General features: G+C 34.1%; 2 protein-coding genes across 3 annotated transcripts; one reads left to right on the top strand and one right to left on the bottom strand.

Annotated features, from left to right (window-relative positions):
* Positions 1 to 2,807: 2,807 nt before the first annotated feature.
* On the top strand, positions 2,808 to 4,199 carry LOC130932730 (uncharacterized protein At2g23090). Its single transcript, XM_057862137.1, has 3 exons — positions 2,808 to 3,057; positions 3,171 to 3,211; positions 3,866 to 4,199. Exons 1-3 carry the CDS (start codon positions 2,982 to 2,984, stop codon positions 3,983 to 3,985), a joined length of 237 nt encoding a protein of 78 aa, XP_057718120.1. The 5' UTR covers positions 2,808 to 2,981; the 3' UTR covers positions 3,986 to 4,199.
* A 7,223-nt stretch (positions 4,200 to 11,422) lies between these two features.
* On the bottom strand, positions 11,423 to 15,814 carry LOC130935204 (casein kinase II subunit alpha-2-like). 2 transcript variants are annotated; one of them, XM_057864815.1, is made up of 10 exons: positions 15,426 to 15,809; positions 14,867 to 14,996; positions 14,098 to 14,292; positions 13,755 to 13,912; positions 12,698 to 12,788; positions 12,524 to 12,589; positions 12,180 to 12,262; positions 11,981 to 12,044; positions 11,809 to 11,877; positions 11,423 to 11,687 (listed from the first exon to the last, which is right to left on the bottom strand). In XM_057864815.1, exons 1-10 carry the CDS (start codon positions 15,749 to 15,751, stop codon positions 11,628 to 11,630), a joined length of 1,242 nt encoding a protein of 413 aa, XP_057720798.1. In that variant the 5' UTR covers positions 15,752 to 15,809; the 3' UTR covers positions 11,423 to 11,627. The 2 variants fall into 2 exon arrangements, with proteins under 2 accessions (XP_057720798.1, XP_057720799.1); XM_057864816.1 differs by lacking the exon at positions 12,524 to 12,589 and having other exon boundaries at positions 15,426 to 15,814.
* Between the last annotated feature and the right edge of the window lie 1,599 nt (positions 15,815 to 17,413).

Below are 17,413 nucleotides of genomic sequence, written 5' to 3'. Positions count from 1 at the left end.
CTAAGTTACCCTTTAACCTAGGTATAAAAGGGCAACTTTACACACAACCGTAGCCTTCTTCCTCTCTTTTACGCGAATGAATCTGGAGCCCTAGCTTTCTTCCTCTGTTCTTCTCTTCCACGGTTCCACACTTCCACAGTTCCACCTTCGATTCCACCATGCTCGAGAGAAGGAGACCCTGAAGGAGAACCCTAGCTTCTCTTCCTCTCTTCTTGTCTTCAGTCATCGCCGTCGCAGGGTTGCCTCGCAGGGTCGCCGTCGCTGGGTTGCCGTCGCTGCCTCGCTGGGTCACCGTCGCCGAGGAGCAATCCATTCACCGAGAAGCAGTCCTGTCACCGAGCAGCAGTCCAGTCGCCAAGCAAGACTCCAGTGGCCGTCACAGTTCAAATCGAGCGCCGAGCAGCACTCCTGTCACCAAGCCATCTCCTGCAGAAAGCAACTCCACAATGTCTTCTTCAGAGGTTAGAAATTCTAAACAATTATTGTTAGAGATTCTGTTTAGTGATATTGTGCTTGATTTAAACTGAACAATTGTTGGTTCGGTTCGGTTCGGTTCGGTTGTCCAAAAAGTAGCCAACCGAATAGTTGATATTAACATTCAACCGATCAGGTCGGTTCGGTTTGTTTTCGGTCCAAAACCGAACCAAACCGAACCGATTACACCCCTAAAGATGACAATGAGTAAGAACCCTCGTCCATCTCCATTTCTATTTAGAAAAATATCTTCCTATTCCATTTTATTCTCGTCATGAATTTTCGTTTACTTTTTTCCGCATGAAAAACAATATCCGTACGCGTGGATAGTAAGTTTTAAAAACTTAAAAATAAATTAGTATAAATATAATAAAATTAAACATAATTCAAATAGAAATTTAATATGATCAATATATACACAAAAGATTTTAATATACAAATTAAAATAAAATGAAATAATTTTTGTTAACAAAACAATATAGTAATTTTCAGTTTAAGATTACTCACATAACATATATATATATATATATATATATATATATATATATATATTTCTTTGTGAAAATTTTACAAATTTCTGTAAGACATGTATTTCAATTTCCACTTCTGTCTCCATTTAATTGCGAAAATAGATCCTCATTTCTGTGAATTTTTTAGATCTCTATTAATTTTTCTGTCACGAATAACTTCTGCAATATCTGCATGTAGGAATCTTTTTACCATCTCTTGACATATCGCATACCTCATGATGAGAAATTGGGGAGCAGTAATTTGTGAAAGTAAACAATGATATAAGGTACCTATTTGATATGCATGTGAATTCTACAAGACTTAGATTCAATTTGGGTAACCAACTTAATTAAATTTTTTTTGATAAAATAATTTAAATAATAAATGATTCTATTAAAAGTAATTTATAAATAAGTTATTTTGTATTTGAATTTTTAATTCTAAAAGTAATTATTTTATAAAAATGTAATAAAAAGTAGAAGTATTATGAGAGAAGTTATTTTTTTAACTTCTTTATAAACTCTTAAATAGCTTCTTAAAAAATTATAATTTAATTTTAAAAATTACACTAGACATTAATACTACTACTTTTTATAAATTAAAAATTAAAAAAATTACTTCTAAAGTTTCCAAATGGCCCTTAGCACCATATACTTATACATGGAAGCTGAATTGGGTGAGAATATTATAAAAGTTCCTATTATAAATAATACATTAGTAAACACTTAAGTCATATCAAACTTCAATAAGAAAATTTTTGAAACATTTGTTCTTTGAAAACATGAGTAACCATCCGCAAAACGGTTCTGATAGAAAGACGATGAAAAATATTCCATAAAATTTTAAAAATGTATACCATTTAAATTACTTAACCAAAAAATTATATTTAGTAATTTAAAAATTTTAACTATTTATTATATTTTAATTTACTAAATCACCAGCTTCTCCACCAAATTTTTTGTCGCTGCCGTCACTTGGTCGCCAACGAGCTTCCATTGTCGTTGCCAGATTCATCTCTCCGCTGTTGGTTGGTCAACAAAAATTTTCATAGGCACTCAAAGATCTTTTTTTTATTTTTAATGTATTTGACAAATTTTTAATAGTAAAAATAAAAATATTAAAAAAAATATATTTCTGAGGAGTTATAATTTACATCTTTTTTTTAAAAAATAATATTTTTCATATAATAAATAAACAAAAAATATTTTTATATTATTTTATCTAAACATAATTAATAGATAAATTTTTTTTAATAAAATATTCAAACATAAAATTATTTTTACTTAAAAAAAATTATTAAAAAATATCTTTTCTAAAAATGAGGTACAAACAAATCCTAAACTTTTGCACTTGTAATTAAACCAACAACCATTTGGGTTGTATTAACTATTTGCTCTTAGTTTTAAATGGCAAATTCACCAATTTAATTTTAACAATATATTTCTCAATGGTAATTTAAATGAATTAGTGTATGTGTCTCAGCCATCGAAATTTATTCATCATGATAAGTCTTGTGTTTGCAAGCTTAACTCTAGCAAAACTCCAAGAGCTTGGTTCATAAAATTGTCTATTAGTCTTGCTGATTTTGTGTAAACAAAAAAAAAAGATTAGATTGTGTAAACAAAAAAGTGACTACCTATGAAATTCATATATACATATTTCAATTTGATTTTAAAAGATTAGATTGTTAATATTTAAAAAATTAATCTGAAAAGCAAATTAACATGCATGAATGACGAAAGAATACAATTAAAATTAATACTGAAGTACTTCCAAGTGAAAGAAAGTTCTAGACTTGTATTTTATTTTATTATTATTACGCGCACTGAATTCCCAATTAATGATCCTTTGAAAATCAGTACCCAAATAGAAGGTGGGTGGCATTGCCCATTTATATTTGCCCCTCTTACATAGGTGTCTCTCTTGCTTTGTTCTTGCGTTTCACACACAGGAAAAAAAAGTTAGGGTTTTGGGTGTGTGGGGTGTTTCTATCGGAGATGGGTGGAGGCAATGCTCAGAAATCGAAGATGGCTCGCGAGAGGAACCTCGATAAGCAGAAGGCTGCTGCTAAGGGTAATCCATCTTTCAATTTTCAATTCATCGTTTCTTTTCAAAGGCTTCAAATTAGGTGTTAGATCTGTTTTCTTTGGATGAAAATTTTATGAATTTCGGTTTGGTATTTGCAGGAAGCCAGCTTGAAACTAACAAGAAAGCTATGTCAATCCAGGTATATATATTTGTCCTTCACTTTTTAGTTTTTAAACCCAAATTTGTCTCTCTCTGTAACTGAATTTGATTATTAGCGACTTTGTTTAATATAATTGATGTTTATGTGTGAAATAATCTATGCATTATAATCTTGTATGAATTAGGAGTGTATGTTATTTCTTTCTAAATGTATAATAAGTTCTTACTTGGTGGCTTGGTTGTTTTCCACAATGAACTGCTATGTCACTTTATCCTGCAATCTCTTACAAGCTTACAGCTGAGAAAGCATGGCCCTGTGTTACTTTGTGCTTTTTCTTTTTCTTATTTTCAGTGTTTTTTATTTTTTTTAAGAATTTTGTTAAAAAAAAGATTTTATTGTTTTCATGTTTTCTCATGAGAAATCCTGAAAACAGAAAATACTAAAAATGAAAATGCAAATTGAACCCTGCATTTGGTTGGGTTGGGGTTTGGGGATTCATTTACATAATTTGTTCATCAAGAATTTGGTGATATTGCTATTATAATGTTGCAGTGAAGACAAAAGTAGACAAACTCGTTGGAAATTTTGGGAGACTTGATGTTTAGATGTGTGATATCCGAACTGGTATTGCTTCAAAGACTTGGCAGAGTGAACCTTATTACTGATCATTTGTTGTGGTTTTTATGAATGCAGTGCAAGGTGTGCATGCAAACATTTATCTGCACCACATCAGAAGTGAAGTGCAGGGAGCATGCTGAAGCCAAGCACCCAAAATCGGATTTGTATGCTTGTTTTCCTCATCTTAAAAAGTGAACATAAAAGGGGAGGGACATTTGGAGACATGTCATCATCAATCATGGCCTCCTCTGTATATCTATAATCAAATCAAATTGTCTATGTGTGTTTATGTCTTTGGAAATGGGAAAAACAATAGGGGATAATTAGTATGTTTTTCCCTTGATAAATTGTGAGAAACTATGTGTAAGCTCTCTTTTTTAATTATCAAAGTGTAACAGTTTCATCATCATTAGTGTTAATCTTTTCTTGCGTTTTTATTTCTCACCATACTAGCTTACATATGTTTGGACACACTCTGAAGTATTGTGTCTCCACCAGTCCACTCTCCACAAATCTAACATTCTCTTAATGTCATGTTTACGGGTGGTTAATGTTGTTTTCTACTCAATAGAAGGGACATATTAACATAAAACTATACAATAATGCTGTGTTTCGTATTTGGCAATCCTAAATCACTTTTGGTGGGGTTGAGTAGAGTTTTGACTTTGTTTTGAGCATACAATCAAGATTTTTATGGTTGGTGTTACAACCACCATAAAGCTTTGTATTCTTTCTGCATATAGAGAGTCCTGGATCTGGAATAGAATCTTGTCTCATACTCGGATAGTTGGAATCCTCCATCTCAGGGATGAAGCAAAACCAATTGTGATGGCTCTAATGAGAATCACCATAAGCCATCATGTGGTGTTCTCATAATGTATTTGCAGAAAATTTAGGCCCTTGTTCAATTACTGTTTCTGAGATTTGACTTTGGTTCTAGAGGATGAGCTGTTAGCTCATTTGTAGCGTGCTCTCATTTGTAGTCTTGTCAGTCAGCCATTTTAAGAATGGAATAATATATTTTAAAGAAATATTATATTTTCATATTTAGTTCAAAGTTAGGGTACATAGCCGATTCCAAGCCCGGATAAAGGAGGAGGGTTGTGATAGGTTTTTGGCAACCAACATAAAAATATAGCCGAACCCTCATGACATGAATCAAAGACATTATTGCGCTAAAGTTAGGTCGTTCCCTGGAAACAACGCGCCGTATGGCTCGAGTACGGTGTCAAAGCAAGAGCCGCTGCATCGCTGCCCGGATGTAGTGTTAAATGAGTAAGGGTTCTCGCGTTTTCGTGAACGGACAAGGGTAAATAAGCTAGTTCACAAAGTAAAAGGTCAAGGTCGAAGCGACAGAAGGTTGAGATTTGGGACATGGAACATAGGCACTCTAACAGGAAAGTTCATGGAGGTGGTGGACACCATGACAAGGAGGAAGATTAACATTATGAGCCTACAAGAAACGAAATGGGTTGGTGCAAAGGCTAGGGAGTTGGATACTTCTGGTTTCAAACTTTGGTATATAGGAAAGGTGAAGAATAGGAATGGGGTTGGAATAATTGTGGATAAGCAGTGGAAGAAGGACGTAGTGGATGTCAAGAGGGTGGGAGATCGGATCATCTCTATCAAACTTGTGGTGGAGGGAGGTGCTTTCCATGTGATTAGCGCCTATGCACCGCAAGTGGGTTCGGACGAACAACACAAGATAAGGTTTTGGGAGGATCTAGAGAGTTTGGTTCAAGGCATACCTTTGGGAAATAAGATTTTCTTAGGAGGAGATTTAAATGGCCATGTTGGGAGAGAAGTGACTGGATATGGGAGTATTCACGGAGGCCATGGTTTTGGGGTGATCAATACCGAGGGTAAAACTATTTTTTGGACTTTTCCTCAACATTTGATCTTCTCATCGCAAATACATGTTTTAAAAAGAGAGACGAACATCTTATAACCTATAAGAGTGGCATGACAAGCTCTCAAATCGACTTTTTCTTGTTGAGGTGAGTCGATCGGAAATTTTGCATTAACTATAAAATTATTCCGGGAGAGAGTTTGACAACACAATATAGGGTGCTCGTCATGGATTTTCGCATTGAGCAAAAGATGAGAAAAAGACATCATACGAAGAACCCAAGGACGAGGTGGTGGCGGATGAAAGGTGAAGAACAAAGAAGCTTCCTAAGACGGATAGGAGAAGAGGCAAAGTGGGATGGGAATGGAAGCGCGGAAGAGATGTGGAGGGAGATGGCAGAAGTTATTAGAAGAATAGCAAAAGAAAGTTTTGGTGAATCTAAAGGAATATGACCAAGAGACAAAGAGTCCTGGTGGTGGAATGCGAGTATACAAGAAAAGATAAAGATAAAAAGGGAATGCTTTAAAGAGTGGTCTTTATGTCGCAATGCAGATAACTGAAAAAAATATAAGGCGGCTAAGAAAGAGACAAAAGTGGCTGTAAGTGAAGCAAGAACAAAAGCATATGAGGGTCTCTACCAGTCTTTGGGCACGAAAGAAGGAGAAAAAGGTATATATAGAATCGCAAAGAGCTGGGAAAGAAGAACGAGAGATTTGGATCAGGTTAAGTGCATAAAGGATAAGGATGGAGAGGTGTTGGCTCAAGAGGACAGAAGACTCTTCCGAGCCTTGGTCGATTATGCACAAGAGAAGAAGATCAAAACTTTGACTACTATCGAAGGATTCGAGAATTCGAGGTAAAAGAGGCTCTAAAGTAGATGAAAAATGGCAGGGCAGTAGGACCTGATAATATCCCGATTGAGGTTTGGAAGGGTCTTGGAGAAAAAGGCATCAACTGGTTAACCAAATTTTTTAATGAGATTTTAAGGTCAAAGAAGATGCCTGATGAGTGGAGAAAGAGCACCTTAGTACCTATCTACAAGAATAAGGGGGATATACAAAGTTGCGGAAACTATAGAGGGATTAAGCTTATGAGTCATACTATGAAGTTATGGGAAAAGGTGATAGAACGGAGGTTGAGAAAAGAGACACAAGTAACAGAGAGCCAATTTGGATTTATGCCAGGTAGATCTACCACTGAAGCTATATACCTATTAAGAAGGATGATGGAGAGGTATCATAGTAATAAAAGGGATCTACATATGGTGTTTATTGATTTGGAAAAAGCGTATGATAGGGTACCAAGGGAGGTCTTATGGAAGACTTTAGAAAAGAGGAGAGTAAGAATCGCATATATTCGGGCAATTAAAGACATGTATGATGGGACCACAACTAGTGTGAAGACTCAAGGTGGTGTGACAGAGGAATTTCCTATTAGTATAGGATTGCACCAGGGATCATCCTTAAGTCCATACCTTTTCACATTAGTCTTGGAAGTACTCACAGAGCACATCCAAGAGCCTGTGCCATGGTGCATGCTTTTTGCCGATGATATCGTCCTTATGGGAGAGTCAAGAGAAGACCTAAATAAGAAGTTGGAGTTATGGAGAGAAGCTTTAGAAGTGTATGGTCTGCGTATAAGCCGTAGCAAGACGGAATATATGGAATGTAAGTTCAGTCTGAGAAGGAAAAACCCCAATATATAGGTGAAGATTGGAGAAAACATCCTACGAAAAGTTAAAAGTTTTAAGTATCTTGGGTGCATCATACAGGATAATGGAGAGATTGAACAGGATGTAAATCATAGGATCTAAGCAGGTTGGTCAAAATGGCGGAGTGCATCTGATTTTATATGTGACAAAAAAGTGCCTCTAAAACTTAAAGGTAAATTCTATCGCACCGCTATAAGACCGGCTATGCTGTATGGTATGGAGTGTTGGGCGGCTAAAGGGGAGCACGAACATAAGCTGAGTGTGGCAGAGATGAAGATGTTGAGATGGATGAGTGGTCATATGCGATTGGATAAAATAAGGAATGAAGATATAAGGGAGAGAGTTGGAGTAGCACCCATTGTGGAAAAGATTGTTGAATCACGTCTCAGGCGGTTTGGACATGTGAGAAGAAGACCGATAGAACATCCAATCAGGAGGGTGGATGAGATGGAAGATGGACAAAGGGCGAAAGACAGAGGAAGACCTAAGAAGATCATTCATGAGGTGGTCAAACGATATCTACATGTAAACGGTCTCTCTGTAGACATGATATATGACAGAGCACAATGGCGTCGTTTGATTCATGTAGCCGACTCCACTTAGTGGGACAAGGTTTGTTGTTGTTGTTGTAGTTCAAAGTTAGTTTTTTTTTTCAGCAAGTTTCTAGGAATGAAAATATCACCATTTTAATTACTTTTCTGTAGATATATTTAATTTCCATTAGAATGAAATGTGAATAATAATGCAAAAGACTGAATTACATTCACTTATCTACCTTTAACCATCTCTTTCATTTCTCTCCTTGCTGAATTTATTCTCAAACCAAAGCTAGGCAGAGACATTTTCTACTCCTCTTCCCCAAATTGATGGAGGCTCTAATGGAGCTGCCCCGCTGTTGATTTTAAAATTACCTTCATAATTTTTAAAAGACTAACAACTTCTTAAGATTAATTTTAGGGCAAATGACAGTATTAAGACAGCCAGTTTACAGGAGATATTACATAATTAAGCCAAACGGAAAAAGAAAACATGGATCAACCAAAAGCATGTCTCTATTAATTCGAATCAATCCTGTTCGAACTAAAAAGCTTAGTAATTTGAATCAATGCTGTTCGAATTAGTGAGGGAGTTTGCATTCTTTGTAGTTCGAATCGTACTGATTCGAATTATGTGTATGTAATTCGAAATGGGCTGTTTCAAATTATGAAGTCCCAAACGTGTATAAATATGGTGTGAACGTGAGTTGAGTTCATTTAAGTGAGACAAAATGGCTAATGAGAAGAGCTTTGTAGTGTTGGTGTATTATATAGGGTCGATTAAGAGAAAGACATGCTTTGGTGTGAAATTCACTGATAAAGATCCTTTAAGTATTTTTATGAGACCTACAACAAGATTCGATGACTTTTTGAATTTTATAATATAGAAACTTGGGCTGCAAGGCATGAAACGAGTTCAGAAGCTATTCTATCGCATTCCGATCTCAGCGCTTAGAGATGACGTGAAGTACGATTCTTTTGTTATAGGGAGTGACGAGGATTTGCAGGTCCTGTTTCATTGTCGTCGCCAATTTTTCGAGGTCCAGACACCTGAGCTATTGGCAAAGTTAGTTGATGTGGTATCTAGTTCGGGAGGTTCGAACCGAAATACCCAAACTCTAGGCACGGTAGCCGGTTCTAGCTCGAGACCCGTTGGTGCATGTTCGTTCGTACCCGTGAATGCGGTTGCCAGACTTATCGACAAATAGTTGAGTCCCTAACAGCATCATGATATAGGTCCGGGCATACCTCCTAACTGTGGGCTCATCTGCTCCCTCAGGGAGCTCTCCAAAGGTCTCTTGGAACCAACTGCAGTTCACTGCAAACTTCTGAATTTGGTTCGCAGGAGGTAACACACCCAGCAACTCCTGGAACCACACCCAAGTTGGCCGACCACCCTGGATGTACATCTGGAAATCTGTCAGGCAACCATTAACATAATGTTCATCGATCGGCAGTTCTAACTGGTACGCCACGTCCTGCAGTGTAATAGTGCACTCCCCGAACGACATATGAAACGTGTGCGTCTCGGATGCCAGCACTCAATGAACGCACTGACCAGGGGCTCATCCAGTCTGAACCATCTCTCATTCAGCCTCGCAAGATGGTATAAGCCGGCCATTTGCAAGTACAGAATGTATCTTTTGTCCAGACGCATACCCTACTGCCGTCACATGCTCGAAATACATCGCTGGGGCTGCAAAGATAATGTACCAGAAAATAAAAACCATTAAAATCATTCACTAACAAAAGATCATTCACTAACAAAATCACTAACAAAACTATTAACTAAACCGCTAACAAAACCACTAACATCATTCACTATCAAAACCACTAACAAAATATATATATATATATATATATATAATTAAGTTATTCACTCCTATTTTAAAAGAACAAGTTCGCACTAACCTCTTCATTGATGACACCAGCTATATGGGCTACTCCATCCAAACGATAAAGTCGGTCCGAATTATCCCCCATCGGCTAAATATTCTGCTCAAGCCTTTGTTGGAGTCGTACTGGGTCATTTTCTCTGAGATTTTGTGGGGTATGGATTTGGAATAGTGGTTTGAATGAGGTTACTTCGAACTCCTTATATAGACAAAACAGGGAGTAATTCGAAACAGCCTGTTTCGAATTACTATGGGCATGACAATATGAGTAGTTCGAATCAAAGTTATTCGAATTAGTGTGTGTTAGTGTGTGTGTTTGTAATTCGAATCAGGTTGATTCGAATTAGTGTGTGTAATTCAAATCAGTATGATTCAAATTATTATTTATGTGTAATTCGAATTGCACCAATTCGAACTATATAAAAAACTGCTCTTGGTAGAACTTTGTAACGTTTTTTACTTTAGTGAAATTATGTAAAACTATCCTATACTTGATTTATATGCATCATTTGTCCTTAATTTTACGAAACATTAAAATATTTTTTTAGAATTAAGGTTCATTAATTGTGTTAGAAATTTTAAATTTTGAACTTTTAAGAGAATCAAAATACCATGGAGTTTATTTTAAGAGAAATATTCTTTAACATTAATTTTTAAAAAAAATACTATCAATTAATGTTATTCAAAATTAGGGTACTTTTAGAAATTTAGATAAAACAAATTAACATAAAAATAAAGAATTTTGTATATGTTTATAAGTAAATTAGGTTTTAAGAATTTTTTATACTAAGAATATTTTTGCAAATTCAAATAAATAATTTTAATCTAAAAAGGTGAAAAAGTTGTATTTATATTTGATATATTTACATGTCCTTTTTTTTATATTATTTAGTAAATTTAGTCATTAATATTTTAACTTAAATTATTACATTTATTCTTGACAAATTATAAAATATGCTTGAAGAAATTAAATTTAATCAAACACAAAATAACTCATTTATTTATATATTATGCCATATCCCTAGTATTTGTTTTTGCAAACCTAACAAAGAAATAGTTTATGTTTGACAGAATAATTCCTAAAAATTGTATAATTTAATAAAATAATAATCAAATGTCTTTTAGAAACCGTTTACTACTTATAAGTAAAAATAATTTAAGATCTTTTAAATATTTTATTCAAATATTTTTTAAAAATTTAATAAAATACACAACCGTTTTCACCTTAGAAAAACCTGACTATCTTTCTCTTTAAGGCTATGTTTTGTAAATTTAGTTTTCATAAAACGGAATGCGACGCAGTGTTGTTGTGTTTCAAATAGAGTAGATAAAAAGAGTAAGCGAATGATTTAATTGCAATACAACCTCAAACCCTGATCCACAAACACACTTAGTACACTGTTTAAAAAACGACTAGCATCCAAATCGACAACAAGCATAATACGGCATACTTGAGCTTAAAACTCCTAAAAGGTCTACGCTATCCTTTTTACTTATAAAACAGATCATACAGCAGTCTAATTTTTATCTATCAAAACGAATCGAGTGATGGAAGAAATCTTCATATGATATATCTAGACTCAATTCATTATTTTCCTCAATATAAAACGAGAGGGCCCAATATTTGAAGTTCTTAGAGACTATAATCACAAACTTCTTTAATATAGAATTACAATTTTAAACGATTATCAAATTATTCAAAAGAAACAACATATTGATATTGTTACATTGCACAAGAAAACTAACCAACTATAATCAACACAAGGCAACCATGCTGCATGTTAGGGTACTATAAAACAGTCCCACATGTATGAACCACAAAAGTTCATGGATCAATATGATGAAGTTACTGTGTCCGCATTCTGCTACTTTCTGCAGCTCTTACCTGAGAGAAATATGGATGTGCCTGACACCAAGGATAAATAAATTTTAAATTTAGTAGATCATTCAGTATTCAGCACTTTAAGGTACATTTTTATACATGAAAAAGGACTAATGTTTATATAAATGTAAACAAGTCTTCATACCATTGCTTCTCTTGCCGTTAGCCTGTCCTGGTGATCATACCGAAGGAGCTTATCAAGAAAATCAATAGCCTGCACATTAAATATATTGAAATAATTAAACATAATGAGAATTGTGAAGTTACAGTATAAATTAATCAAGTCCTAGCGCCCTATTAGAACAGGGATAAATGACCTCTGGAGACACAAGATGCTGGTTATCTGCATTGATGAATTTTGACCAGGGTTTGCGACTGTGCCTGCACATAAGGAAATAACAAACAAATATTAAAGATGTGCAAAATCAATAGGAAACAATGTCAAAATAGAAGCGGCAGACTCCAAAGGACAAGTCTCATAAAGGTCTTTAAGCAACATCAAATTCAATATGATACCTTCCAACAAGTGCATCAAGTTGAGGATCAAGCTCCAGGTGATACTTATTCAGGTATGCATTCAATTCATCAGTCCCAAGTACCTATAGATCACACAAAAAAGAAAAGAAAATAGAACCATTAAATCTGCAAAGAAATATCCCTTAAAAAAATCATTAGAAGGGGCCAACTCATTTGGATATAAAATTTTAGCATCCTACACAGCATAAAATCATTTACCGCATACTTTTGATTACACACAACCAATAGGAGATATTGTACACTAAAGCATGTCATTAAATTGTTCAGCAATAATATGAACATTTTGCAATATGAATACATATGCAAACCACCATGCATGTTACCTTGGCTATTTTGACAAGCTGATCATGATTGTCATGACCATAAAAGAAAGGCTCCTTCCGAAATATCTAGATGAAGTACAATAAGTCATAACAAAGAAATCTATGAAATTGGACTTGAAATACAAATAAAGGCAATTTAACCAGTACGCTGTAACCTGGAACTACATTTCTCACCATTCCAGCAAACATGCAGCCAAGGCTCCACATGTCTAATGAGTAGTCATAGTCTTGCAAATCAACTAGAAGTTCAGGGCCCTTAAAGTATCTGAGAAAAAGAGGCATTGCCAATAAAGAACTTGATAAACCAAAACTAATCATCACATTGCAATATCTAGGAAAATTTAGACAACATTAGTTTGTTGTCAACTACATATCTAACAAACAAATATAGAGCAAATGAAAACAAATTTTTTTATTAAAAAAATCGCACTAGGAGTTATTATTTTCCTTACAGAAGCCATAGATATTTAATATTTTATCTGAGTATCTGACTATAAACCTAATGGAAGATTAAGAACCTGAAAAATGCCACTATTTAATGTTAGAAGAACTTTAGGAGATATGACCAAATAACATGAGTGTGTTCTGGCAGGCAGAGAAACAAGAGAGAAGATAGCTCAGACCAATATTCCAGACAAATAACCATTAAATGTACATCTTTTGAACTACCAGCGGTTCTTGCTTATCCCCTCTGCCTAACAGCCCTCAGAACAAATGACTCATTTTTGTGCTTTTAATATCTTCAATTATACTTAATATGCTTGAATATCCATTTAAATAGAATAGCGCCAGATACAATTAAAAGGGCAAATCAGGACTAGTTTACCAGCAATAACTAAGCTTTTCCTAATAAGTTGGATCAAATGTCATCATTGTGTTAAAGCATCAACAACATAGACATTAAACTGTCACATTTTTTAAATGATTTTGCAAATACTTGTCAGTTGAGTATAAGCTCAAAAGGAATCACTTCTAAACCCTCATTTTAGCTCAGAAAAATGATCTAGTGTAAACTTTTAACATAGCAAAGCATTTTTGGTTCACATTTCCACATCTTCAGAGTAATGTCCTTTGGATATACCAACCCTTGTCATGCAACAGTTCAAACAATCTGCTTAAATTGAAAATGCTGTGTAAATAAATGATGCCTTATTAAATTTGATTTAAACCTATTTTACATATCTTCACTTTTAGGAATAGAGTTGAGAGTCAATTTGCCAGAGAACATTACCTTGATGCCACACGAACATTATACTCCTTTCCAGGATGATAAAATTCAGCAAGACCCCAATCTATCAATCGAAGTTTTCGTAATTCATGATCTATCATAACATTATGAGGCTTGACGTCTCTATGCATTATGCCTTGTGAATGGCAGTAGTCCAAGGCCTGCAATTCAAAACTAAACCATAAAAGAAGGAAAGGTCCCCAACACATAATTGAACAAATAAGAAGCCTTATCCAAGACAAAGATACTCTAATTATTCCTAAAGGAAAATACATTGATTAATCACTATGGAAGGGCATATAGCAGCAGTCCAAGCATACCGCATGAGATTAAAGGATCACATTACCTTAAGAAGCTCATATATGTAATAGCGTATGTCATAATCAGTCAAGGTTGGATACAAAACTTTAAAATCTGTACTGTTGACATACTCAAATATTAAGCTAGGAGTTTTAGAGTGTTGATCTCTAACAATATCAAGAAGCTTGACAATATTTGGGCCCCCACAGAGGTTCTGAAGTATTTTTATCTCTCTCTTAATCTGCAAAACAATGTTGAAAAACTTCGAAGGTAAGACAAATTCTCAGAATAAACAAAAAGATAAAGCTAAAAATCATATAACCACACACAGCATTCACTAGCGTTTAAAAAAGGCCCTGGATGATACATTATTAAATTGAAAAATGTTTGCTCCTATGTCATCAAATTAGAACTGAAGTTGATTTTGTCCATCCCCAAGAACATGATAAGGTAGAATTTTTGTTTTGCTACAAATTGATTGTGTTTTGAAAAGAAAGGTTTCATAAATGTGTCAAGTTTCAACTATGCAGGTGATAATTCATTTAATTTTTTCCCCCTAAACTTTGAGACACTTCTTCCCTTGAAACTTCAAGTTCCAGTTTGGTACAATTAGATTGATTGTGATAGAAATGTTGCTGATCATATTATGATTTTTTTTTCTCTTTTATTCATTTGATATGTCCTATATCGATAATCCTTACTATCTATCAAAATATAAAAGTTCCTTACGAAAAATTTTTGGTTTTCCCCTCCTTTTGAAAGGAATAATTGTTTCACAAGATTTCAGGTCACAAAGGGAAGGTACAGAAAATCACCTTCTTCTTCTTGACAGGCTTGAGGATCTTGATTATACACCGCTCGTTGCTGTTAACATTTATGCCTTCAAAAACCTCACTATACTTCCCCCTTCCCACTTTTCTTACAACCTCATAATCATCTTGATCACTGAAAAACATCAAACAGTACATCAATAATTAACATCAGTAAAACAAAATCAGAGTCAATAATACATCTTCTGCAAGGTAACCAAGATCAGGCTCAAGAACAGCTTTCATCAATTAGCTCCGAATTACATCGTGATTCAGCCTCTCTGGCATGCATAACACAGGCCAAAAAGAGCATACAGCAAGAAATTCCAATCAAAAGGGTTATAATCATAACATAAACAACAGAATCAGCTAAAACCTCTAGGATTTCAGAAAGGAAACGAAGAAAACGACTCAAACTACGTGCGCGCGAGCGCGCATACACAAACACACACTGGATTCAAAACCTAAAATCTCTTCCATTATGAACAGCATTCGGTACCCAAATCGAGCTAAAAAAGAAAATTGAATCACAGAAATCGATGAAACTGGGGTTAGGAAAATTTACCCCCACTGAACGTTGAGGGACTCATAGTCCCAGTACTCTTTGGGGCGGAGAACGTTGACGTCGGTGTAGACACGCGCCTTCGACATGCGTGAGCGATTGGAAGAACGCGAGATCTGCGCTCTGCTGCGATTTATGTAAGGGTGATGGTGGTGGTGGAGGATGGTGGTGCTGTCGTTAGTGAGGTGCGTGGTGGGGGTGCGTAGGGTAGGGTATTGCGCTACCGGCGCACGCAAGGCAACAAGTGCGCACACTAACAAGAAGCGGAAGAGTAGTGATGGTGGTTCGTGCGCATATTTGATGCGTGTGTAGTGACTTTTTTTGCACATAGACACACTACTGACTACACTATCATTCTCATTCCCCCCACCCGGTTTTCTTTCTAGTATTTCCTTTTTACTTTATTATAATTCAGAAATTAAAAGTAAAAAATGGTAACAAGTTGTTTGCTTTGTTTCCTTTTTTTTTTTCTTTTTCAGTCTATTTTCTGGGTGTTGTTGAAGGTTCCTTTCTTGCTTGGACGCTTTGCAACTTCAACAACAGTAAAAGCTGTGGATATAAATGAATGTTAAGTAATGACTAGGGTGGTGGCAAAGCTTGTAGCCCGTCTTGCCCAGGTCAATTCTGCCAATATCTATTCCAAAAATCACTCGTGTGGTTACTGGTTAAGTAAAGTGGGTTCAAAATATTAAACAATCTTATTTTATCGTGGGCTAATAAATAATTGAGTTAGTCTATTTGACACTTTTTAATTAATAAAAATAATTAAAATTAATAAAAATTAATAATTTAAATTTTAAATATAAATAAAAAATAATTAAATTATAATATAATTTTTTTATTAATTTTTTAATTTTTATTAATAAAATTATTTAAAATAATGTTTTTTAATAAAATCTTTATTTTAAAAAATAAGTCACATAATTTAAACATATATAAAAGTCTAAAATAAAATAAATAAAATTGATAACCTAAAAAAATAATAAAAAATATGTTAAAAATTATATAATTATTAATTTTTTAATAATAATTATTTTTTTATTTAATAAAAAAATAAAATTGTGGGATTGACATATTTTTTATTTGGTAGATTTTAAATTTTAATCCACCTTGTCCTTTTTGATAGATTTGGCGGATTGGCCCGATTACTTCGTTCGTTTTGTCACCTCATGACCGTCCAAGGCATTGAATAAAATTTAAACAATTTTTTTCTTTTTAACTATATTATTGTCATGTTTACTCTAATATTCAATTTCTTATATTGTTTTTATAAATTTGATTAGTTCTCTTGTAAATGCAATTTTGAATGTGTGGATTACAATATTCAAATTGTATCCGTTGTTGTTTTTTTTTACCAAAAATATATTTGTATTTTATGAATGAGAAAATTCAATTATTCAAATAAGAAGAAAAATACAAAGATCTCGCATTAAATATGAATTATTGAAAAGAGAATGGGTAGTTGAAAAATTATTAAAGACATACACTGCAGCTCTCTACCTTTTTTTATATTGCTACTTTTTTTGTGAAAAAAAATTGCATAAATATGAAAAATAAAACTTGTAACATAACCACATGAGAAGAGTTTAAAAGAGAGTTGAAAAGACAATGTATTGTTCTTTTTTATTGATGGATTCCAATTTTAAACAAAACAAGAACTGTAAAAAAATGTTAAGGATGTCGATAAAACCATCTTAATAATTGAATCACTCATAGAGTATTATCAAAGAGACTTTAAATCAAATCTTCCTCAAAACCTAATTCTACTAAACATAGGGGAGACAAGAAGAATAGTTTCTCAATCAAGAAAAATAAAAATACTCTTCAAAAAAAAAAAGAGTACGAGAAAAAGAAGAAGATTTTGTGTGCTCAAAAGAAAATGCTTTGTGTGCAAGAGGCCACACCAAATAGAAGATTGTCTTAAATTAGGAACTCTGGTATTTATCATTGAAGAGTAAGAGACTCAGCCACATGTGACTACATAGGTTGGA

This window comes from Arachis stenosperma, chromosome 6 (assembly GCF_014773155.1).
Source record: "Arachis stenosperma cultivar V10309 chromosome 6, arast.V10309.gnm1.PFL2, whole genome shotgun sequence".
In the NCBI taxonomy this organism is placed as follows: Eukaryota; Viridiplantae; Streptophyta; class Magnoliopsida; order Fabales; family Fabaceae; genus Arachis; species Arachis stenosperma.
This window is presented reverse-complemented; position numbering and strand designations above follow the sequence as displayed.

What these genes read in the sequence shown, in the direction of transcription:
- LOC130932730 (XM_057862137.1), top strand. Translation starts at nt 2,982, where the DNA reads ATGGGTGGAGGCAATGCTCAGAAATCGAAGATGGCTCGCGAGAGGAAC. An exon ending in GCAGAAGGCTGCTGCTAAGG is followed by an intron (nt 3,058 to 3,170) that starts GTAATCCATCTT and finishes TGGTATTTGCAG; the next exon opens with GAAGCCAGCTTGAAACTAAC. An exon ending in AGAAAGCTATGTCAATCCAG is followed by an intron (nt 3,212 to 3,865) that starts GTATATATATTT and finishes TTATGAATGCAG; the next exon opens with TGCAAGGTGTGCATGCAAAC.
- LOC130935204 (XM_057864815.1), bottom strand. Translation starts at nt 15,751, where the DNA reads ATGTGCAAAAAAAGTCACTACACACGCATCAAATATGCGCACGAACCA. An exon ending in TCCCTCAACGTTCAGTGGGG is followed by an intron (nt 14,997 to 15,425) that starts GTAAATTTTCCT and finishes GATGTTTTTCAG; the next exon opens with TGATCAAGATGATTATGAGG. An exon ending in TAACGGCAAGAGAAGCAATG is followed by an intron (nt 11,688 to 11,808) that starts GTATGAAGACTT and finishes CCTTGGTGTCAG; the next exon opens with GCACATCCATATTTCTCTCA.